Source organism: Caloenas nicobarica, chromosome Z, assembly GCF_036013445.1.
Source record: "Caloenas nicobarica isolate bCalNic1 chromosome Z, bCalNic1.hap1, whole genome shotgun sequence".
Classification (NCBI taxonomy): Eukaryota; Metazoa; Chordata; class Aves; order Columbiformes; family Columbidae; genus Caloenas; species Caloenas nicobarica.
In genome coordinates this window covers 100,589,011-100,612,534 of record NC_088284.1, presented here as the reverse complement: position 1 = coordinate 100,612,534, position 23,524 = coordinate 100,589,011, and the positions used below count along the sequence as shown (strand labels likewise).

General features: G+C 51.8%; 1 protein-coding gene across 1 annotated transcript; it reads left to right on the top strand.

The window, feature by feature from the left end:
* The first annotated feature begins 84 nt into the window (after nt 1–84).
* MOB3C (MOB kinase activator 3C) lies at nt 85–23,524 on the top strand. The gene is made up of 4 exons (XM_065656648.1): nt 85–221; nt 8,003–8,502; nt 18,766–18,968; nt 22,748–23,524. The coding sequence occupies exons 2-4, from the start codon at nt 8,085–8,087 to the stop codon at nt 22,775–22,777; spliced, it is 651 nt and encodes a 216-aa protein (XP_065512720.1). The 5' UTR covers nt 85–221; nt 8,003–8,084; the 3' UTR covers nt 22,778–23,524.

Sequence of the window (23,524 nt, the reverse complement as noted above, 5' to 3'; positions counted from 1 at the left end):
AGAAAAACCCTCGGCCCCGGGTTTCTGTACGGAAACCCCGGCGAGCGTTGCAGCGTGGCCGCTCTCCCTGCCGCTGCCATCCCCAAACTGCGGACAGTCCCGGCGTGGAGCCTGCCTTGGACTTTTTTTTTCTTCTAAGTTGCTTTTACTTTTTCCTCAGTAAGAGCATAAAGTGCAGTGGAGGAATTTGGGGCTGGAAGGCGGCTGTGCCGGGGGACGAGGTGAGTCCTGGGGGTGGAAACAGCCGGTGCTGCACCCCCGAGGATGCTCTTGGGGTGCTTTTAAGCAAGGGTTGGGCAAGACCTGGCCGGGGTCAGCCTGGGAAGGAGCAATCCTTCACCCGGCCGGGCTAGGGACGCCTGCACAAGGCTCTTCCCCTTCCCCCGGCGTGTCTCTGCTCAGCTGCCGGTGTGTAAATACCGAGGGAGCCCGTTTTGGGGATGCAGGAGGGCCCGGGACTGCTGCTGGTGGGGCAGGGGATTAGTGCAGATGGCCGGGGGTGCAGAGGAGAAGAGAAAGGGGGACTGGCAGCCCCACATGGTGTGGGCAGACACCCGTTTCCCGGGTGGGACGGTCCCGGCAGCGGCTTTGCCGGTGTCGGAGGGAGGGTGGAAAGTTGTGGGCGGGGGAGCTGGGTGGGAGCGAGCCGCGGAGATGGGTTTTCAGCAGCTGGTTTGGCTCCTCTCGTCTTCTTTGCGGAGCTCGCAGGCCCAGAGCTCTTGGTGTTTGGGATTACGGCTCTGATGGTGAAGTAATCACCCTTAGGACTGAACCCGAGCAGTTGGGTGCCGTGGAAACCATTGGACAACTCTTTGCAGGGCTCCCAGCAAATCACTGGCAGCAGCAGCAGGTCTCAGCCTCCAGGAATGAGGTACCCTCAGCCCCACACGGGCATCACCCCTGAAATGAACTGAATATGCTGTCTTCAGCCTGGAGAGATGGGGCTTTGCTTTTCTGCTTGGTGGCATCTTGGGTGACTCGGGGAAAACCTTCTCAGAGCCTTTGGGCCAGGCTGTGGTCCCCAGAGAGCTGCCGCTTTGCTGGTGGCATGGCAGGGAGGCACGGCAAGCAGTGGGACAGAGATGGGACAGTGAGTCTGGGTTGGGGGGGCAAGCCAAGGTGTGTGCAGTCCTGTTACTGGACCCCTGCTCGGTCCGTTTTGCATGAGCTGGGGGAAGCACCAGGGTGCCTTCCCGGGCAGGTGCCCCCATAGCTAGGGCATGGGGGACTCAGTGCTGCTGCTGCTCCAGAGGTGGCTGCTCTGGAGACGGGTGCTTGAGTGCTGCCTCGGAGGATGCTCCCATCTCTTATGGGTCTCTGTGTCACCAAGGGGGTTTGCATGAGGAAGATTCGGCAGCAGGGAGATGCCACTGAGAGCCCAGGGCTTCTCTGTAGCTCCCCCAGCCTGCGTGCTGGGCCTTGATCCCCCTCCCGGCATCTTGTCTTGGCTCGTTTCCTGGAATTTTCCATCGTTTGGGTTATATTTGGGATAGGCAGCCAATAACCCCGTTTCTCACGGACAGCCCAGCTGGGGCTTGGCTCCAGCAGGAAGCACAGAGAAAGAGGGGCCAGCGCCCCAAGACTGTGCTCCCCAGCATCCTCCGTCTGCAACTCCCCTTCCTTAGATGATGAAAACCACACATGGCTGTTGTGAAGGCTGGAAAAAAGAGGATACATTCCACTCTCTAGGACCTCCGTATACCCACAACCCCTGGCTAGATTGGAGCTGGGATGGCAAGGGATGCTCGGGAAAGGCAGCTTTGGCCTTTGGGGTACTTGCGATGCACTTCCAAGTCCACCAAGAACCAGCCTGGTTTACGAAGATGCTCTAGGACAGGTTGAAGACCAGACTTTGCAATAGAATTTCTCTGGGGTTTGAAGGGAAGATCAGAGACAGGGCTGTTGAGTCAGCAGCCAGACAGTAACACTTCCTAGAGCGGTGAAAAGCCAGCCAAGTCCTGGGGCCAGCTGGTTGCTGGTCAGGCTGCCCATCTGGAGGCTGGCTGGCTGTTTCGGGGCTCTGGCAGATGGTGGCTGAGCTGGTACCTGCCCTGCTTCTCCGCTGGGGATGGGGCAGGACATGATTTCTACCCTGCCTATGGTGGGGAGAAGGGAATCCCCTAAAGCGGGGAAGCAGAAGTAGGTATCTGGGTGGCCAAAGGCAAGATCCCCCTGGGGAAGCCCAAGGGGAATGTGCAGAATCGGTGGTATTCAACCTCTGCTTTGCTCTACGGAGCCTGGAGCAGCATGGATCTGCGCTCTCCCTCCATGGCCTCATCCCAAAGCAGGAGTCTCTCTGTGGATTGCCCGTGGTGTTGTACCGCTGGTTCTGCTCCCCGGCTGTCGCATCAATGGCGAGGGCTGGAACCTGCTGCTAAAGCGGCTGCTTGTGGTTTCCAGTTGGATGCTTGTGTGAGTGTGTAACTGTCTCAGACAGGATCCAGAGAGGATGTGCTCGGCACTGGAGCTGCTGGTGTCGGAGCCTTCCCCTCTCCTTACCCTCCACCATCATTAATGCTTCCCAGGGGCACCTGTAAAGCACTTTTCTCCCTGAAGCCTTTGCTTTTGCAGTCCTAAATATTAATATAGAGGCAGCCTGGTCAGGGACAAGAGTTTTGAAGTTGGGGAAACTGAGACAGGGAGTGTGGGACTGTCCCTGATGTCCATCATTCTGGAGACTGGTGATGTGTTTGACTGATCGTTCTCGTTGGGTAATGACTAAACTATATTTGGGGTCAAACCCAGTGGTTTTCGTTGGTGACCTTGCCTTGCGCCTGCAGGACCGGGGAAGGAAGCCCCCTCCTGCCATTCAGCCGGCTTTCCCCTTTTTTTTTGCCAGTTTCTAAACAGACCTTTCAGAGTTGTTTTTAATTTACAACAAAGCCTTTGCCTTGCTGTGTTCCTCTGTGGTTTTCAAATGATAAAAAAAGAAAAAAAAAAAGCTTAAGTAAAAAAACCAAAACAACTCTCAAATCTGAAATTAGCGGCTTAGTTTGACCCTGAACTAACATCCCTCCCATCCAGTTCATTTCCTTTCATCTCTGGACCTGCCAGCAATCTAGGAAATCAGTTTTTCACGTGTCTCTGCCTGCTACATCCCCAGCAGTGGCCCTGCCTTGCCCTTGCAGAGCTTAACTCTGCGCTCATTTGGCTCTTGCTAAACCCAACTGAGTTTTGCTTCTGCTGCCGCCAGCAAAAGCAGGAGCAGGACTGAAGCCAGCAGCCTTTGCAGCCCGAGACAGGGTTTAGTGGCCGTTCAGCTGGGTTTGAAGCCAGCCCTCTGCACAGCCAAGGCTATTTTGGGTGTGTGGATGGGGGTGAGCACTGAGCACGCCATGGCGTGGATGTCCCATGGGAAGCAGTGGCCTCTTTCTACCCGACGGCTTCACTCATCCTCCTCTGATCATTCTTGGTGGGGACACAGAGTGACAGCGGGGAAGGTGTCTGGCCCTACAGCCACCTGCTTCCCTCCCTGTCCGCTCCTGGGAGTAGGACAAGGTTTGTTTTGGGGGGTTTGCAGATGCTTCAGAAGGGGATGTGTGAGCCCCCGGGGTGCTGGTGCGGTGAAGGGGGGTTGCAGCCCTTGCCAAGGCTCTTCTTGGGGAAGCTTTGATTTTTGCACGTGGGAAGCGAAGGCAGAGACCTGCAGGCAGCGGGATGTGTACGGTCATGTCGTAGGAAGCTGCTGTCTAAGCTTGCTGAATGGCGGCTCGCCCTTCGGATTTCCTAAAATGGGCAGTGTGACAGGCGATTTGGACTTGGACAGATCGCCTGTCCCACCCCAAGCCCCACTGGACCATGGTCTGATTTCCAGGAACATGACAGCCCCCAACATCAGGCACTGCCGAACACCATGCCACAGCTAAACCTTGGAAGATCTCCCATTTTCTGTCTCTTTACTTGGACCTGTCCCAAATACCTGGCTGGTGATGGAAGAGCACTGGCTGAGCTGGATGCATAAAGGTGGATGTTGGGAAAATCTGATCTTGCGTTTGCAGCTGATGCCCTTTTCTGCCACTTAAACTCAGGGTGCATCTGGGTCCATTCCCAAAGGACTCTGCCTTTCTTCCCTGAAAGTGCGGGTGGGTGCTGGGTCCCTGCCTGAGGGGAAACTAAGGCATGGGTGACTCTGCAGAGACCGTTCACTCTGGCCTGGTATGTCCCATCTCAGTGCCCCAGCTGCAAGGGCTATAGCTGGTATTTAAAGCCCCGGTCCTGGCCTCTGTCCAGCTCCCTCCCTACATCGCTCACATCCTTCCCTGCACATCCATCTCTCTGGCAGTGGAAGCTTTCGAGCAGTTGGAGAACAAATCTGGTTTTTGGCCTGATGCCTATCCTTGCTGCTTTCGGCCATAAATCCCAGGATATATTTTTGGCTTTGTGTTAAATTTAATTTCTGGAGAACATTTTTCTCCAGTAAAGATTCACAAGGCCTTTTAATGACTTGGTAACTTGGTCGCGATGCTGGTGAGGATCCTGAAAGAAAACCGCTCATGTTACCCTGGTATGTACCACTGCCTGGGGAACAGAGAGGCTGCAGTGCTGTGTTGGCATCCCATGGGCTCCAAGGACATTTCTGCTCCGAGCACTTGGGCAGCAATGGGTTTTGCTCCCCCCCTTCCTGGGAATCTCATTAGAAATAGGTAGAAAACACCTGGCAGATGTTTACAGGTTTGTTGCTCCTTTTTTTTTTTTTTTTTTTAAACCGGTGTTTTGTTTGGAGGGTACTGAAGCAAGAAGCACATTCCCACCTGCCTGATGAGTGAGTGCAGCTTCCAGGGTAACACAGATATGCAGATGTGGATGACGCAGAGATGCAGCTGTGGGATGAGTTACAGGGCAGTAGGATGGCTTCGCAAGATGAGATTCAGAGTTTATTTCCCAGTGAGTGGTTTGATATTTGCAGAGGACTTTCAATGTGAGGCACAGGAACACGGGAACCCCCTCATGTTCACGGAGAACAGATCGTGAATTCAGCTGATGGCCTGCAAGTGATGTGTTGGAGGGGACGTCTTCTGCCAGGGTGGCTTCTCATCACCCTGGAACACTCCAGTCTCTGCATGGCAGAGCCTGCAAAGAGCAAAGTGAGTGGTGCCAAGGCCAGCAGAAACAGCGACAGAGAAATGTCTGTTGGCACAACCTGCCTCACTGAAATCCCAGGGAATCCTCCTGCTTTAGGTCCCAGACCCTGCTTGTACTGATGTTAACCTGTAGGGACTGTGTGACCTGGTGGGATCAGTCCAATCTAACATGGGGATAACCAAGTTGTTTGTCCTCCATCTACCTGGCAAAGAGATCAAGGAGACAGGCTTGGCGTGGGGCTATGTGATGCCCATCCAGCCTGGTAGGGGGACAGTCACTGGGCTTTATTTGGGTGCTGGGCAAAGGGGCTGCTCAGCTTTGTTGGGGGTCATGGACTGGCTGGGGATGGGGTGGGAGAGCTGCAGGATGGATTAGGGGTGCTGCATCATCCCTGTCTTGGGAACCTGCCGAGTGTCAGATGGGGAAATTCTGACTCCTTGTTGGGGGCACGATTGTTTATTTTTTCTCATTTTAATGGTCTTTATGTTTCAGCCAGAGCCCTCTGCTGCTGGCTGGTGACAGGAGAGAGTGAGAGGAAAAATATTCCATGTACGAGGGCAGGGACAGCGGCGGGACAGGGACTGCCCCGTGTCCTGGCTGGGGCTGGCGTAGCAGAGCCAGTGACAAGTGCTTTTTGGGGCCAAAGGCACCAGAAGTGCTGCTGGCCCCCTCCCTCCCTCGCTGGCCCCGCTGGGCACCGCTCAGCCCCGTCGCATCCACCTTCACATGGGCAGACCACGATGGGTGCCTCATCCCAAAGGGAAGCCCAGCACTTCCTGCACTACTGGATGAGGATCCCCGTTGCTATAGTTATACATAAATACGTGTGTGTGTGTGTGTGTGTGCATATTTTAGAGACTGTTATGCGTTAGCAAGCTCCCTGGTAGGCTTTTTTTAGAGGCGATATCAACAGGATGTGCCTTGAATATGTGACGCTGAGCGAGAAGCCCTGGAGAAGGGCTTCTCTTAGCAGCTTTGCTGTGCCCACAGTGCCCTGGCCTCTGTTGGGCTCTCTTGGGGCTGCCATACCAGAGATCCTTCCCCTCAGGACAGGTAGGAGCCATGACACGATGCCGCTCCCTCCATCAGCTGCCACTTTGGAGAGCTTGTGATTTTTTTTTTTTTTGAGGTGGGGAACATGCTTTTTGACATGGCCAGAGCTTGGGACAGGGGAGGAAAAAGCATCCAAGAAACATCCCCCAGTCATTGCCTTTCAGCAATAAATGAGGACAACAGGGCTGGAGGCATTAAAATTCCACCTAGCCATATGAGCTGGGGAAGGTTTGCAGATACCCGGTATTAAAGTCATACTGCATAACATTGTGCAATGGCTGTGACCCCCTCCATGGGGCAAAAAGCACCTAAAAACTTACAGTTTCAGGTCTGGTTGTACCTGGGTAAAGCAGAGCACAGCCAGGTTTGGTGCTACTATGCTGTGAGCTATGCAAAGGTGGCAAAGCAACTCTCCCGCCTTGGGAAAGGCCGTGGTTAGAGCACTAACAACACCACTGCTGAGGTTTGCACTTACATCAGGGTTTGCACCCACACCAGGGGCTTTCCCCTTACAGCCACATGCTGGCTGTGGTGTAAAAATCCCTGCAGGGCAGATCCTGTGGGTGTTTGGGGTGGTCACTAGGTCCTGCTGCCTCTCAGGGATGCTCCCAGGGATGCACAGGGATTCTCTTGCAAGATGTTTAGCTGGTCTCTGCTGGGCAAAATAGGATCTGCTTGTGGCTCAGGACTAAGTTTAGAAAACAGAGTTTACATAGCAAGCTTTTGGCTAAAAGCTGTCTTTTAAATGATGAACCTGCATCCAAGTTTTGCTTGGGCACTATTCCCTCCTGCTCGTGACTTTGGGTAAGTCACTTCCCCTTTCCGTGAATCTTTTTTTTTTTTTTTTTTTTTTAACTCTTCTGCATCTCCTCTTGTCAGGGGGAGACTGTTGGAGGATTTTCTCTTCCCTAAGCCAAATCAAAGCATTTAGCACAAGGGGGCCTTGATGTTGTGCTACCGCCACTGGTGATGAGCGCGGGTGACTAAATGCACAAGTGTATTTCAGCCTGTCTGGGACAGCCATGGGATTCCCACTGGAGTTTCAGGGAGGAAAAGAAAAAAAGGGAAATACCGCAGGCCTCGTCTGTGCTGCTAACCTCAGGCAGGAAGGGATGAGCTCAGCACTTCGCAGAGCAATGACTTCCAGACCGAGTCACCCGGAGCATCGAGTCACTAGGAGGATCGGCTGCCACCCGGCCGGCTCCCGTGTGCATTGTGTGCATCTGGCATGTCACGTTGCTGTGCTGGTCTGCCGCTTCCCTTCTTTGCATGTGGGTTTTGTTCTTTTGAACAAACACACGGGGCAGAACAACAAAAATAATCCCTGCTTTTCCTATTGATCTATGTGAACCAGCAGCCGGCTGTGGTCGCAGCATGGTCCCCAGGGTATCGCTCACCAGCCACCACAGCAAGGTTGTGGGTTATTTGTGCTGAGAAGTCCCTGGGAAAGAGACACTTCCCCTGTGTTGGGGGAGGAAAGGGCCACCAGGTTGGGACTGTCCGGGCTGCTGAGCTCCACTGATATCTTGGCTCTCAGTTTATTGCAGCGGTTATCGATAAAAGCGCTGCAGGTAAGAGGCTGGCTGGAGCCCGGCGAGGGCTCTGCCTGCCATTGAGCTCTGCATGGGACACGTGTGGCAGTGCTCACCCTCGCCAGTGCCCGGAGCTGCTGTGGGAGGAGGCAGCAGCTGCTCCAGGTCACCTCGGTGGGTGTGGAGGGGCCAGGAGCTCACCCCAAATCTCCATACCCGTGTGCTGCTGCAGCAGCGAGGCCGGCCAGCATCCTGGTGCGAGTTCATCCCGGCGAGTGTGCCCATGTGTGCAGCCACCTTCACAGGTGACCGAAATCTCTCTTTTTTCCTTCCAGAAACCTCCACCTCTGAAGACCCCACCCTTGGTTTTCACATTGTGCAGAACCTCTATCCTCACCCTGGCTGGCCCTGCCCGTGATGGCGTTGTGTCTCAAGCAAGTCTTCAACAAAGACAAAACATTTCGTCCTCGAAAGAAGTTTGAGCCGGGCACCCAGCGCTTCGAGCTGTACAAGAAAGCCCAGGCCTCCCTCAAGTCCGGGCTGGACCTGAAGGCTGTGGTGCAGCTGCCTCCCAGCGAGAGCATCAATGACTGGATCGCCGTGCACGTGGTGGACTTCTTCAACCGCATCAACCTCATCTACGGCACCATGTCGGAGTATTGCACGGAGAAGAGCTGCCCCATCATGTCAGGAGGGCTCAAATACGAGTACAGGTGGCAGGATGATAGCAAATATAAGAAGCCGACCAAGCTGTCAGCCCCGCAGTACATGTGTATGCTGATGGACTGGATCGAGATGCTCATTAACAATGAGGACATCTTCCCCACCAGGATAGGTGAGTGCGCTCTGGTTCTTTGCCAGAAGGCTGGGGTTGTAACCAGTTCATTTTCCCAAGCCAGTGGTGTGCCTTAGAGTTGGTATTGCTGAACTTTGCAATTCCAAGGGTAGTGGCCTTTCCTCCTTAGTGTCCATCCCACGCTCCCTCACTGCAAATTGTTCTTGGGATTCCTCATCCAGCTCCTAGGGGACATGGAAAATTATGTTCTCCTTTTCTGTGCTTGAATTTTTCACAGTATTCTGTGCTTGTGAGAAATGAGGGCTGGTAAGTCATCAGCTTCCTTGGCCTTTCTGCTGAGCTGCAGGGCTGGTTGGAGGTGGTCATCACACATCTGCAGTGTGCTCTCCTCTTGACTAACCAATTCGATTTCTTTCTAGTTCTCCAGGTGGATTCATGCTCCCAAAGGTCTAACTCTTGTCCCACCCTGCTGCTCCACTTCTCAACTCTCCACCTCTGCCGATTCATCTCAGCCCTGATTACACATCACATCTTGCTATTTAGCCGAGGCATCGTGCAAGCAGAGATGCCTGACCCAGGATCTGGCCTTTTCAGCTGCCAGCCCCCAGTGTGCACGATGCATCCCTTCGAAAAGCTTGGCCTCAAGAGCTTGCAGCAGCTGCCAAAGGCAACACAGCTTGCAAACTAACCCCTCCGCTGCTGACCTGCAGCACTTAGCTGCTGGGGCTGATATTAGCCCTCTACTTAAATGCCTTCTTGTAGTTTGGGGAGATGAGTTCAAGGGCTGGAGCTGATGCGTTGGCTGGTGGGGCTGCCAGAGCCCCAGGTCATACCTCAGAGCTATTGCTTTTCAGATGAAACACAAAACTACTTGAAAGTAAAAGCAGATTTAAGGAGCTTTTGGGGGAATGCCTGGCTTTGCAAGTCTACTTGACCTTTTCTGTTTTCCCAAGCAGCACAGCTGACTGAGCCATATGAAATCAGTGCAGCTTAGGTGCAGTATTTTCATTAATACACTGGGAAACATTGAAGAAAATGGTCTGTATGGGATTACTAGCTGCCACTAATTGTTATAGCCCCATTTTGCTGTGCTGCAATGTCTAGCTGTGTGGTTTTTTCATTAAAGTCTCCAGCCCTTGGAGGCTCAGAGGGGTCACAACTCCGCAAGCAAGAGGACGGACTGGTTGTGCCAAACTCTTTAATTTCAGCTTTCTGGCGTGGGGTGATCCTGCTCATTGCTGGGAGCTTGGATTGGATGACCTCTGAAGGTCCCTTCCAACCTAAACTATCCTATGGTTCCCCAGATCCCTCATCTGACCTGGCTGTACCGGCTTTGCCTGGGGTGAGGGTGGTACAACTCCCCTTCCAGGGGTTGGTTTCTCTCTCTCCATCACCTGAAGCCAGGAGCTGCAGGCAATCGCTGCCGCCTTCCCCTCACCACAGTCTGGAGCAGGCCAGGCAGTGCAGGGCTGGATCCTCGTGCCAGAGCACAGACAGACCCTCGCAGGTGGGATCTGGGATGTGATACTGCCTGGAAGCTGCTCTGGGGAGTCAGGGCTATGGGGAGCCTTACGGCTGCAGAAAGCAGGCAGCTGTGGAGGGATGGCTCCCTCGGAGGTGCAAAAGCCAAGTACAGTCATAGCTCTGCTGGTTTTCACCTCATTTCATGCACTTCTCCCTCCAGACACAGAGAGGGATGCCTAGTGCCTCAGGTTTCCACTTCTCCTTTCATTCTGGTGTGGGGGCAGTTCTGGGTGAGACCCAGGCTGGCTGCAGGCGGTTGTGGGGCAAACCCATTTTTTTCTCTTCCAAAGCCCTTCCTGTGTCCCTCTTTCAAGCCCCTTTCTGGGTGGGGGGACACCCTCATGTCCCCAGGTGACTTCAGTCCCCTTGTCCGTGTGTCTTGGTGCTTCTGGCCTCCCATATGTAAAAGGGAACTTTGCCCGAGATTGCACTTGAAAAGCTGTTGTGGGTGGCAGGGGAGGAGGGAACCAGTGGCAGTTTGTCATCAGTGTGTCCCCAATTAACTGCCTTTCACTGGCCTGCCTTGCGCACCGGGTAATTACTTGGCAGCTCTGGCATTTCAGAAGATGGAGGTGTTTGGCCGAAGGGAAATGTCACATCCGCCCGTTCCTGACAGGACCCGTCCTTGTCGCCGCGCTGGATGACGGGGGGACGTGCAGCAGGGAGGGACACGGTGCTTGGGGACAGCGGCCAGGGTGAGCAAACAGAGATACTCAGCCTCCCTCTGAAAGAGCCAGCCCCTTGGGAGAAGACCCACAAAAAGGGGAATAAGGCACCGAGAGGACACAGGGGAGATGTGAGCTGTTCTAAGGAGGGGAAAGGAGTCTGATGACGTGATGGGGGGAAATTATAAATGTCATGTTTTGGAGTTGCAGTGAGGCTCTTCATTATTAGCAGCAGAGATGGGTTTTAGTGTGAAGGTTTGTTTCACTCCTGCTTGTACTGGAGAGGTCCCCCAGCACGGCTGACCTCTCCCAGCAGGTGTTTCATGAGCTGTGTTGTGCATCTCAGCTTTCCCTCCTGGCCCCTCTTTGCCATGTGCAATAAAACTGTCCCAGCACAAAGATTTCCCTGGCTAAGGCCACCTGACCGCAGACAAAACAGGCCTTTTTCTGTTTGTTTTCTTTTTTTCAGAAACAGCAAGTGTTCCCCAAACTTGCTAACGTTGCCTGAGGCTAACCTCAGCATCCTTCTCCATCCAAAAGCTACAAAGCCTGAAGCAGCACATGATTAAGCGGGGCTCACTCATGGCTGTCCTGACAGCTGAGAGAGAGTTATTTCATGGGTCAGAGAGGGAAAATCCTTTGCCCTGGGGTGAGAGGCACAGCTGGAAATGAGCAGAGATGGTGCGCTGGCTTGTGAGCTCACCAGGTGCTTTTGCATCAGTCCTTGGCTGGGATAGATGTGCACAGCTCCAGTGACCGGAGCAGAGCTGGGCTGATTTGCACTACTAAAGCATCTGGTCCTTCAGCATGTGCCAGAGGTGTGAGAGGACCAGAGTGACCCGGGTGACAAATGCCTTGGTTTAGCCAAGCTGTGTGGTGCAGAGTGTGTGCCGGAGGGGCACCCAGCATCCGAAACAGCAGCAAGGGAGCCCAGTGGCTGCAGACAACTTGTAATCTGGCAGAGTTACCCAGCAGGAGCACAGCTCTGGGATGGCATGCTTGCACCAGTATAAAATCCCTGTGGTGGTTTAATAGGGTTGGGAGGAGATGCTGCGTCTTCCCCATCCCCAGGGAAACCCACCCGCAGGGCTCAGTCCCACTTAAAAGCTTTGCTGTATAATCCTTCCTCTGGCATGGAAACCTGTTTTTCTGCTGGTCAAGATGAGAAAAATCCCTGCAAGGGGTGAGCTATGTCAGCCTGATCTGTATAAATCTACAGCAGCAGCAGCTTTCCCAGACGATCTGTATCAGTTTGCATGTGCTAGTGCTCTGTTTCCACTCTTCCAACCAATGTAGCTGTCCTGAAAAATACATTTAAATGGAGAATAAGCATTGTTCCCATGCAGGGAGAAGGATAAATGATTCTACAGGTGTATTTTTACCAGCTGGTAAAACTGTATCAGTAGATTACTTCAGTGAGGAGCCACGTGAACAAATTACCACATGGAAAATATCAGCTCCTCCTGGGAATCCTTGTGCCCCGTGGTGCCTGATTTTGGGGAGCTGCCACTGGTGGAGGGCTGGGTGGATGGGGTTTGTAGGGCTCTGGGCAGTCACTCGGTTGTGTCTGCACCAGTCAGCCTAGGATCAGGCTGCTGGTTGCACCAGGCTGGCTGTCCCACACCAGCACTGCTGTGGATGCTGGAACATCCCTGTTATTAAATCAGTGTGGACGCAGGGCTTGGACCAGACCCAGCGCCAGAAATGCCCCGTGCTCTCTGCCAAATGTGCCTGTGGCTCTAAAGAGCTTCAGTCATGGGAGATTTTGGAACAGTTCTTGGAAAGCTTTTCAAACCTTGAGCTCTGCCATTCAACCATAGTCCTAAAACAATTATAAAAACCAGAGAAAAGTTGGTGTGAAATGATCCAGTACTTTCTCCCCATAACAACAGGAGAAAACGTTCAGAATTCAGCTAATTATTGCTGTTTCTCAGCTGGCTATTTTTTACAAGATTTGTCTTTTATTTTTTCCGTATTTTCTTCCAAAATTAACACCATACCAGCTTGCAGCTGCCATCGCGCCATTTGTTTTAAATGGGGCTTTAAAGACTTATTTTTAGGAAAAAACGAATCACCGAACACTGCTGTAGCCAAAATGGAATTGAGAAATAATAACAACAACAATTCATCACATAGTTCATTGAATTACTGCTTTTGCAGAGGAAAAAATGCAATTGCCAAGAAGCAATATAGCTTCCCAGTACTGATTCATCACGAAAAAATGAAATTGGCTGGAGCATGAGGGTTAGGGACGGGAGAGATGGCAGGAAAGATCCATTCGCAGTCCTTTGCTGTAAGTGCAGGCACTTTGTTACCTCTCATTTTCATTTCCTTTTACATGTGGTCCCACATGGTTTCCTTATGTTTTGAAGCAATCAGAATAGAGTGGAGAAAACAGACTTCTCGGAGCATTAAATCACATCTTGGGGTTTTCAAGCAAAACATCCAAGATAAACTGAAGGTGCTAATTCATTTCAGGGCTGTGAGTCACGTCACTCGCCAGCGCCCTGGCCGCGTTGCAGTGGGTGAAATTGTAGCTGCTGTCCTTACAGCTTTTGCCCTGGCTTGGAGCGTGGGTGAGGGTCTCCCTTTCCTGCTGCTGGGGATGGTTGCTCTGCTCTGCTCCTCCTGGGATCGTGCTGCCTTTCTGCCCTGGGACAGGCGATGCCTCTGGCCACCAGCTCTGTGCCCTGGCTAACGCACACTTGAGATCAGGGGTGGAGGAGAAGAGCTGACCCTATGTATAAATGTTTTTCCCGGCATCCAAGCAAGCTCACATGGCATCCTGTGGTCCCCTCCTCATCTATCACGCAAGAAGAGTCAGAGGTGGTTTTGCTGCTGCTTCCTCCAAGGTTGCTGGATGGTGAGCACCAGTGATTTAAATGCAAAGGAAATTTCAATGCCTTTAAATCAGCCCAGATGGGTTTTGTGGTGTTCTGCTGCTCCTTGGGGCAGCTGGGACCAGCATCAGTGGGACATGCTGGGGTGGTGTTGCTGGGTTGCTGTGTGTGTGTAGGGCTGCAGAGGGTGAAGCCAACCCAAGGAACATCAGGCTGCCAGGGTTTTTTGTCAAAACTTGGGGCTCAATCATGACTTTCTCCTGGCCTCCCACGCTCCTGCTAATGGGTCATCTCAGCAGAGTCAGTCCCACCAGCCTCATCCCCTCATCTCACCAGGCTGCTACTCCTGCTGGTTCCCACCACTGCATACCACCTCAGAGATGGAGAAAGTCCCCCAGACAAGCGCCACCACTGCCCGGTTCCCAAGGGTCAATTATTGGCACAATGGCCACTAATGGGGTCTCTCTGCCACCAGCTGTGACACTGATCTGCCTGGCCCAGCCTGGCAGGGAGCTGGGAGCCGCGTCGGGCGCAGCCTCCTGCCCCCTCACGCCTGGGGAATGGGCCCCGTTGCTCCCCAGTTGCTGCCGCTGTGACCCCTCCCAGCAGCCAGGACAGCTCCAACGGGAACAAATGGGGGCCTATCTGCTCAGCTGAAAGCTAAATATCACAGAATCACAGAATCACAGAATGTTAGGGATTGGAAGGGACCTCAAAAGATCATCCAGTCCAATCCCCCTGCCGGAGCAGGAACACCTAGGTGAGGTTACACAGGAAGGCGTCCAGGCGGGTTTTGAATGTCTCCAGAGAAGGAGACTCCACAACCCCCCTGGGCAGCCTGTTCCAGTGTTCCGTCACCCTCACTGAGAAGAAGTTTCTTCTCAAATTTAAGTGGAACCTCTTGTGTTCCAGCTTGAACCCATTACCCCTTGTCTTACTGTTGGTTGTCACCGAGAAGAGCCTGGCTCCATCCTCGTGACACCCACCCTTTATATATTTATAAACATTAATGAGGTCACCCCTCAGTCTCCTCCAAGCTAAAGAGACCCAGCTCCCTCAGCCTTTCCTCATAAGGGAGATGCTCCACTCCCTTCATCATCTTTGTGGCCCTGCGCTGGACTCTCTCCAGCAGTTCCCTGTCCTTCTGGAACTGAGGGGCCCAGAACTGGACACAATATTCCAGATGAGGTCTCACCAGGGCAGAGTAGAGGGGAAGGAGAACCTCTCTCGACCTACTAACCACCCCTGTTCTAATACACCCCAGGATGCCATTGGCCTTCTTGGCCACAAGGGCACAGTGCTGGCTCATGGTCATCCTGCTGTCCACCAGGACCCCCAGGTCCCTTTCCCCTACACTGCTCTCTAATAGGTCATTCCCCAACCTATACTGGAACCTGGGGTTGTTCCTGCCCAGATGCAAGACTCTACATTTTCCCTTGTTATATTTCATTAAATTTTTCCCTGCCCAACTCTTCAGCCTGTCCCGGTCTCGCTGGATGGCAGCACAGCCTTCTGGCGTGTCAGCCACTCCTCCCAGCTTGGTGTCATCAGCAAACTTGCTGATAGTACACTCAATTCCCTCATCCAAGTTGTTGATGAATATATTGAATAATACTGGTCCCAATATCTGCATGGGCAGGATAGATGCATGGCCAGTGCTGAGATCCCTGTCCCAGGGCTGTGCCTGGCTGCAGGGAGGAGGCACAGGCTGCTCTCGCTGTGTCCCCTCGTGTGCTGGAGAGGATGTCACATGTGTCATCTGGTGGACATCCGCTGTGCCAGCAGCCATGACCCAGGGCAAGCCGTATTTATGACAGATCTTTCTGCTGCTCTCCCTGGGTTGGTCAGATCAGCTTTTACTGGAGAGCCCTTTCCTTCCAGCTCTGGGCAAGGGGATGGGGAATTTCTCCAGTTCCTCACTGCTGTGGCCAGTGCCTGCTGGGGCTGTTGTGGTTGCTTTCCAAGTCACTAGAGATCAGCAGCAAGGCATGGCTGCTGCTGGCAGAGGCAACCTGCTTATCAGATAGCTGCCCCACTTCCTTCCCACGAGGAAACACTTTGATCGGCTGGCACAGGTCCCTGTGCCTGATGCACAGTCCAGCTGAGCATCCGTAGCCTGTATGGAGGGTCCTGGCACAGGAGGCGCAGACGTGGCTGCAGCACGGGGAGGGGACACAGGACCCGATGGCGCAGGGTTGTGTCCTCGTCTTCTGGGGCTGTCCATCCCTCCCTGGGCATGTGCGCGAGTGAGAGGAGTGATGCGGTGAGAAGGATCCAGAGCCAGACCCCAGTGATCTCTGGACCAAAGGACCATGGTGGGTGGTTGGCATCATGAGATGGCAGGCTGGGGGGTGACCTGTAGAAGTCCATTGGTGACTACCAGCCTCCACTACAGCTTGACCATGTCTGGAGGGGATGGCAACACACTGACACCTTGTGATGGACACAAAGAAGAGCAGTCCAGGAGCTGCTGCTGGGTTCACGTGAAAGCACAGTGGTGGGGCAGCCCAGAAGGGTGCTCCTAGGTCCTGGCAGCTTGGTGATATCTTTCCAGGCAACGTTAGGTATAGGATAGCTCAGCAGCCCCCATAGTTGCCAAGAGCCGCAAGGTTTACCCTAAATCTCTGTTCCCTAATGCAAGAGGTGCTTTTGGAAAACCCAGGTCGTAGCTGGAGGTGTCTGCCCCTCTAAGTCTTTCAGCTGCCAACATGTCCATGAAGACTTGCTGGCAACTGATTTACAGGACAAGATAATTTCTGGCTAACATCAGGAAAAAAGCGATGGAAAGCCATTTGGCACCATCTGCCGGTTCTGGAGGTGGCTTATCTAACAGGTGTATCTGGACCACAGATGCTACCAGCCCTGGGAGTCTGACATGCTTTTGGTCTGCTGTTCACTGCCTGATCTTATTTCTTCTCTCAGCTCAGGACCGGGTTGAGGTTTGCTGTTTTCCTTCACTGTCACTTTTTGCAGCTTGGCAATAAAACTCCTGGGGGCTGGTGAGGTCTGATTTCTCCCTGGCTGCCTGCTTTTACCCAAGGAGACCCTAGGCAAGCGGGATGGGTGACAAACTGGAGGAACAAATACATCGCTGGCTGCCTGCTGGCACCTTGCTGGGTTTCTGGCAGCGACAGCTCGTCTCTGCTTCCAGGGAGCCAGGCTGTTCAGAACAGCGTGTATTCCCCAGCCAGGGCCCTGCAATGTGCACTCATTAGAAATTACTTGCCATCATGAATTTTTCTTTATTAAAAGAAATATTTCTTGACTCATTCTTCAAAGGTGGTCTGCAGGGGCTACCCTAACAGCATGTCTGAGTCCACAGCTGGGTGATAGGGCTTTTATTTGCTCAACAAATTCTCACTCAGTGCAAAAAGTTCAAATGAAGCTGTTGATAAAGGAGCATGTCTCTCCTGACTTGCAGGGAAACCTGGAGGTCTCTCTGATTCCTCCCCTGATCAGACTGGCAGGCAAGGGCAGAAGCAGAACTCTAGTGCCATCTCTAAGCTGCTGGTACAGGAGAGCCTGGTTGTACTTTGCCAGATACGAACACCTGTCCCAGAAAGTCCTGATGGGATCTGTTAGAGCTGGCAGTGAAGTGGGTCGTGCCAAGGTCCCTGCTGCGGGAGCAGCCCTGGGGCTGCAGCGTGATCCTGGTGATGCTGAGCAGCAGCCACGAATCGGTCTCAAAACCATGTCTCTGTGTTCGTGTGGTGCTGAGCTGAGATACGTGTCCTCCTCCACGTGGTGGCCGGGACACCTACCTGTGGCATGGGCACACAGCTCTGCCCTGCCCGCTGCACCCACAGCTCTGATGGATGCACAAAGCAAAGTGGGACTGGGCTGGGATGAGGGTGACACTGGTTTAGACCAAAGATCATTTTTTATTACGAGTTCCGTGATACTGAACCCAGCACCCACCAAACCCTGGCCGTGGAAAACAGGCTCCACACATGATATTGGAGGGACAGATCCTCTGTGTTTGCCACCCACGGAGGAGAGGGGCACGGCACTGCTGCTGGGAGACAAAACTGCCAGGAGCCTTTGGGAAAAACAGTTTAATTGCCTAGCGAGGCTGGTGAGAAAGATTCAAAGATAAAATTACCATTTAAAATTTTTTTTAGCTAAGAGTTTTGCTGATGCTTTCCACACTACAAGATGTGTGAGCTGGCCATGGTTGAGCAGAGATTGTTTGGAAAGATTTTTAAGAGGTTATGTGCTGCATTAATAAGAAGCTAAGGGAGGAGGCTGTTACAACCGTGGGAAGAGAGGTTTTTATTTTGTTCTTTGCAAATTTGCATTGAATTGCTCAGAGGAGAGGAAGAAACTTCAGGAAAACAAATTCCAGTTGTTTCATTTTCCTCCTTCCAAAAAACAGGTTCAGGGTTTCAAAGCCATGTTTCCTTTAGAGATTTACCCCAAGCTTGCTGACACCGACTGTATCATACCTCTGAGATTTTCACTGTGATAGCGGTACATTTAGACAACGATGGAAATGTAGAGTATGAAATTGCATCCTTGTGTGGGACGAGGCTAAAAGTACAGAGCAATGTGGGGTGGGTCCCATTTTTGAACAACCTGGGAGGACATCATAGGAGGGAGCATCATACCGGTGCAATGAAATTACAAACTAAGAGTCATTAAGATGGGAAGTTTCCTTCCTGTTTTTAGAAGACATTTGTTTGAAACGAGGATCAGGAAAAAAAAGGTAGAAACCCCACCTGTTTCTGTTGGTGCATCAGAAGGGATGCATGAGGGTGTGTGGAGGAAGAAAAACAGTATGAACCATGGTTTTGATTCAGAGGACCAGGGAAGGTATCTTTTCTGCTGGGAGGAGGTTTGGTTTTGTTCACAGACCTGGGTAAATACAATTTGACTTACACTGTGCCTGCACAGGCTTGTAGGGAAAAGACAGGGAGAGGGGGCAGAGGTATCCTGTGCCAGGTTGCTCTGGATAGAGACAGATGTGGAGAGATGTGGCCTCCTCCACTGGATGAGAACTTTTCTCTCCTTGGGCAACTTCCCAAATCCTCAGATTGTGTCTGTGGGAAATTGCTGCTTGTGCAATGAGGAAATATGTGGGGAGAGCTAGATGGCACATTGCCCAGCATAGCTGTCGCTCTTGACATTAGCTAAGGGAGTCCTTCCTTTTCAGCCACGGCTGCCTGTTAAGCCTGAAAGTGACATTTAAACGCCATCTCTTGTTTTGGTTTTGGTTTTGATTTTTTTTTTTTAGGAAATGTTCAAATGGCTTCCAACTTGCTTTTGCTTTGCAGGTGTTCCCTTCCCCAAGCAGTTCCAGCAAGTTTGCACTAAGATCCTCACCCGCCTCTTCCGCGTCTTTGTCCACGTCTACATCCACCACTTCGACAGCATCATCAACATGGGAGCTGAGGCTCACGTCAACACATGCTACAAGCACTTTTACTATTTCATCAGGGAGTTCAGCCTCATTGACCACCGGGAGCTGGAGCCTTTGGTAAGGATGCCCTGGGAACGGGGAGGTGGAAGGGGTGAGAGCGGTGTGGGCTGAACACAGCAACCATAAATTCAGGTGGGAGTTGGAACTCTGAGCAGTGCAGCTCTCTGGGCTCTTTCAGCCACCTCACCTCAGAAGCACATCGGTGTTTTCTGTCCTGTAACCACCAGCCTTAGCGCTCTGAGACAGAACTTCCAGCAACACTGAGGAAACCCTTTACGCTTTGAAAACCCTCCTTAAACTTTGCCTCTGCTGCCATGTCTATGAATTGCTCTTCAGTATCCTTAGGACCACCATAACACGGAGTCTTGGTAGCTCTCATGCGATTTGCACATCAAAGTGTTTCCAGCCAGTTGTGTCCACATGGTTTTCAGGGGTCAGATTTTAGCCTGAGTCTCGTCTCTACAGTCTTGAGTTTTCCTATGAGGGGACTAAGGTCTCTGCATGAATTACAACAAGACTGCAGGAAGGCAAGCCCCAAAAGGGCACACAGCTCCAGACAACAGCTGGAGGGGCCTCACTAGAGCTCCAAGCTTGTCTGCAGCCTCCCTTGGGAAGCAATTAACCAGGCAGAGAGTAAGAGTCCTTGAAAACAGCAGGACTGGGGGGAAGCAGAGACCAGACAGCCCAGGCACATAAACTGGAAAATGCACATAGTTTTGTAAGAGAAGCAAGGGTGTCACAAGGCAAGGTGGAGTTTGGTCTGACCTAGGAAGGACATGTTGTAATGGGGAGAAGACTTAATAGGGAACCCAGTCGTTAGCATACTGTGATAAGGGCTGGGTTTTAGAAAAGGCTGTATCCAGCAGTGGAGAGACAGGGAAGACCAATAGGGTCTAATCCTAGATAGAGAAATTGCTGAGGAAAGTCCCAGCATGAGCTGCCTATTTAGCACTTAGCACTTTACTCCTCCTCTGCTTTCATTTATCTCTGTTTGCTGCCTGTCTACCCTGATCATGATTTGGGAGGATGGAGAGGTTATGATCTAATCAGGGGAGATTTGAATGACAGCAGCATTTACATTAATTATATCATAGAGTTTGATTGTGACCTATGTTATCACAATGGCCCTCAGCTCCAGAAAAATGGCAGCTCAGCGTCATTCTGTCCTCTGTTAGTCTTCCTCACCACCGTTCCTCATGACAAACTTCTTTAGCATTGATATACAGCCCATAATGGTGTCATCTCCTTTGACTGATGCTTGCTAATGTAAATTATTAGCACCCAATAGCCAAAGCAGAGGCTGACATTGCCAAGTAGGCTTTCAATGCCAGTGACTCACATGCAACAGGAGATGATTTATGGGTCTGGATGAATCCAAGATGAACAGATTTTCCTGTGTGATGCAACCAGGGTTAAACTACAAGGAAGTTGTGTTTCATTTGTTGGTGTGCCCATTGCCTGGCAAGCAAGCCCTAAAGCAGACCTAAACACCCGGGAGACCCTCCCCCAGGCGATGACTTGCTGTAGGTGTGTAGGAGTGCCCTGCAACCAGAGGACGGCTTGTCCTGGATGCAATGCCGAGTTGGGGAGGGAGGGACAAGTTACTGCAGCTTATGAATAACTTTCAAACACTGAAAGTGGTCCTTCTGGCCATTCTGTTACCCCAGGGAGGTTTCATGGGTTAGGACTGATCCAGGAGCTTCCAACAGCATTGCTCTCTGCTGCAGGCAAGGAAAGCAATAATGGGAAGTTTCTTCATGTGCATCCCAGACGCTTTCCAATGAGCCTGGGACCTGGTGTGGCTCCGGTTCATTGTGCTGTGGGTCGTGCAGTGTTCATGCTGTTCTGGCTTTGCTTCAGCAGCAGTTGTGAGAATCTGCAAGTAGTAACATCCAACCTCTGCAGCACTTTACACTTGACCTCAGTCCATTTCCCTGTGGTTGATTACTCTCTCCAGCCCAGGGCAGAGCACCAGGGACGTGCTCTGCTCATTCCTGTTCTCCCTGGGCTGCACTGCAGCTGTTGCCCTGCTCTGAGGTGGTTTTAAGTCTTGAAGGGTTTCTCAGCTGGTTTGACACATAAGCAAGGAAAGACAGCGCATTGCATCTGCCTTTATTTTAGGCAGTCTAAGACTGCAGAGTTAAGTTTTTGCAAGTTCTCAAGGTTTGTGGAAGAGCGATAACCTCTCAGTAGGGATGAGATGAAGTTTCCTTGACAGGTTCAGTCTCTCTTCACTGCCTCATGAACCCAGACAATGGTCCTAGCCTTGCATGTAGATGGCCAGAGTTAGTTCACATGAAACCCATGACAGAGGAGACTCCTGCCTGCAGAGGTGCCTGTTTCCTGTATGTGACCATGGGAGACCACCAAGCATCTGGAGGAAGCACATCTGGAGCAGGACAGCAGGTTTGAATGCCGTATTATGGTTGGAGATTTCCAGATGTGGGCTTTCTACTGAGGAGCCCTAGTTGTGAGATTTAGGAGTAAGAAGAAAGAAAAAAACCAGCACCTCCCCAGCCAGAAAATGTCCTGTTAGGCCCATATAGCTTTCTAAGGAGTTGTGGGATGAAGAAGTTCTTGGTTTTTAAGCCTGCCACTGGCTGAATCTCCCTTTGCTGCCTCAGTTTCCCTTTTGTCAAACTTATTTGGGAAATGATTTCTTAGCAGCAAATCTTGAGCTGAGAATGAGATAGCTCCTCTGTACAGGCAGAACTAATGACACGCAGTGATTCACTCTCTTAACAAATCAAGAAACGTGGGGGCAGAGAGAAGCCATGCACTTGTTTCCTTGCCAAGGGCAGGTCATGGTCCTGGGCAGCAGGGCTGGCAGAGATCCAGCTGGTTCTGTACCAAGGCAGAGCTGTGGGGATTTCCAGGGTATGATGAATATCTTGGACACTTGGGGCCAGCCTGAGAAGCTCGCAGGCAGCTTGGCAATCCACTGGCTGCCTCAACCCACCCTCTACAAACTTGCTTTTGTGCGTGGTGTTGTGCTAGTGGGGTGGGCTGGATGCTGTTGCAAGAGGATGTTCATAGTCTTCTGATTCCCCCCTTCTTTATCCTTCCAAGATGTTTGCAAATGCTTCCCGTTTGCAATGTAATTTTGTGGCAGAGCACCAGCTTTTCATTTGCTGGCTGTATTCTGTACTCAAGTGATTCTGCATGTCACTCCCACAAAGAAGCCTTCTCTTTGCCACTGTCCCGTTGGTGGATTTTAAAACCAAAGCTCACAGCACCAAGAGCTGAGGTTGCAGCTTCTGTGCCCCTTGGTTATATCACTAAAGGGCCTTTTATAGGGTTACTCAAGGGTCATCCTACTTTCCTAGTTCTCCTTTTTTCAGAGTTCCTTCCCTCCTTCTCCGCAGACCAGTCCCACTTCAGATCTATTCTGGGAGTACATTTCAATGTGCAAATCTTTCTCTGGGTTGCGTGAGGGGCTCTGCATGCACATGCAGATTCACAAGCCGTGAACCTGAGAAGCCAGAGAGAATCACAGACTTTCCTCACTGCAGCAACGTACACGATTTGCAAGTTATTAGTTGAGCTCCTTAAGGCAAGGACAAATACCATCTTCCACCAGCTAAAAGCCGGGCGCGTTCCTAATGCCAAAATGACCTCGTGCCACAGAGCCTGAGGAGGATGCCAGGAAGGAGCTGCTGAGGCAGAGCAGTTCCCAGGAGGGCTGCCATGGGAAATCGAGAAGTGCTCCCTGAGACTCCCATGATCGCTTCCTTGGGTTGTTTTTGGACACCTACCAACCTGCCTGACATGTCTCTCTACTCAAACCTGTCTTATGCACTTACTGTTTCTTTCGTTTCTCTCCCCTTCCAATGCAGAAAGAAATGACAGAACGGATTTGCCACTGAAGCAGATTTTGGCAGGTGAACTCAGCTGGCTCATTCAGAGTCCAATGGGACAAGACACCCTGTGGTGGGAGACCTCTTCCCAAGGACTCCCTCTGGGCATTTCAACTCAATGAACTATGAACACTGCAGAAGAGCCTCTTCAGGCCAGGGACAAATCCCAAGCTTGCCAAGCATCCCTGGACAGATTTTTTTTTTGTCTTAGAAAGCCACTGACTTACTGGAGAATGAGGCAAGTTTGGTTGACTTTTGCACGCTCTGGTTTCTAAGACTCAACCCCATGTCTGAGAACATCCCTTCAGCTACCTTTCCTCTTGTTCTGTCCTCAGCTACACCAATCTCCAAATGTTTTATCAGTGATTTCTGCCCTGTGAGCAGGTGTGACCTTGGCTACTGAGTTATGGCTGTTACCGTTCCCACATGCAGCGGGTTTGTGATAACATCTGAGATCAGCTCTGCAAAGTTGGTGACGTTTGATCCCAGCTGCCTTCATGTGGTTGGGTGCTGACATTTTTAACCATGAGCTATGATGTCCCTCCTTCTGCCCTAATTTGTGCTTTGCCAAAGGGACTATTTTTTCCCCCAAGGGATTTTTCACACTTGGCAGAAGGGACTTTGTGATGTTCTAAGGTGCATCCAACGCTGCTTGGACTAATGGCAAGGTGGCCCCATGACAGAGGAAATGAAGCAAGCCACTTCTGTGATCAGCACAATCTACCTGAGAAACACTCAGTTGTGGAAAGAAACTGT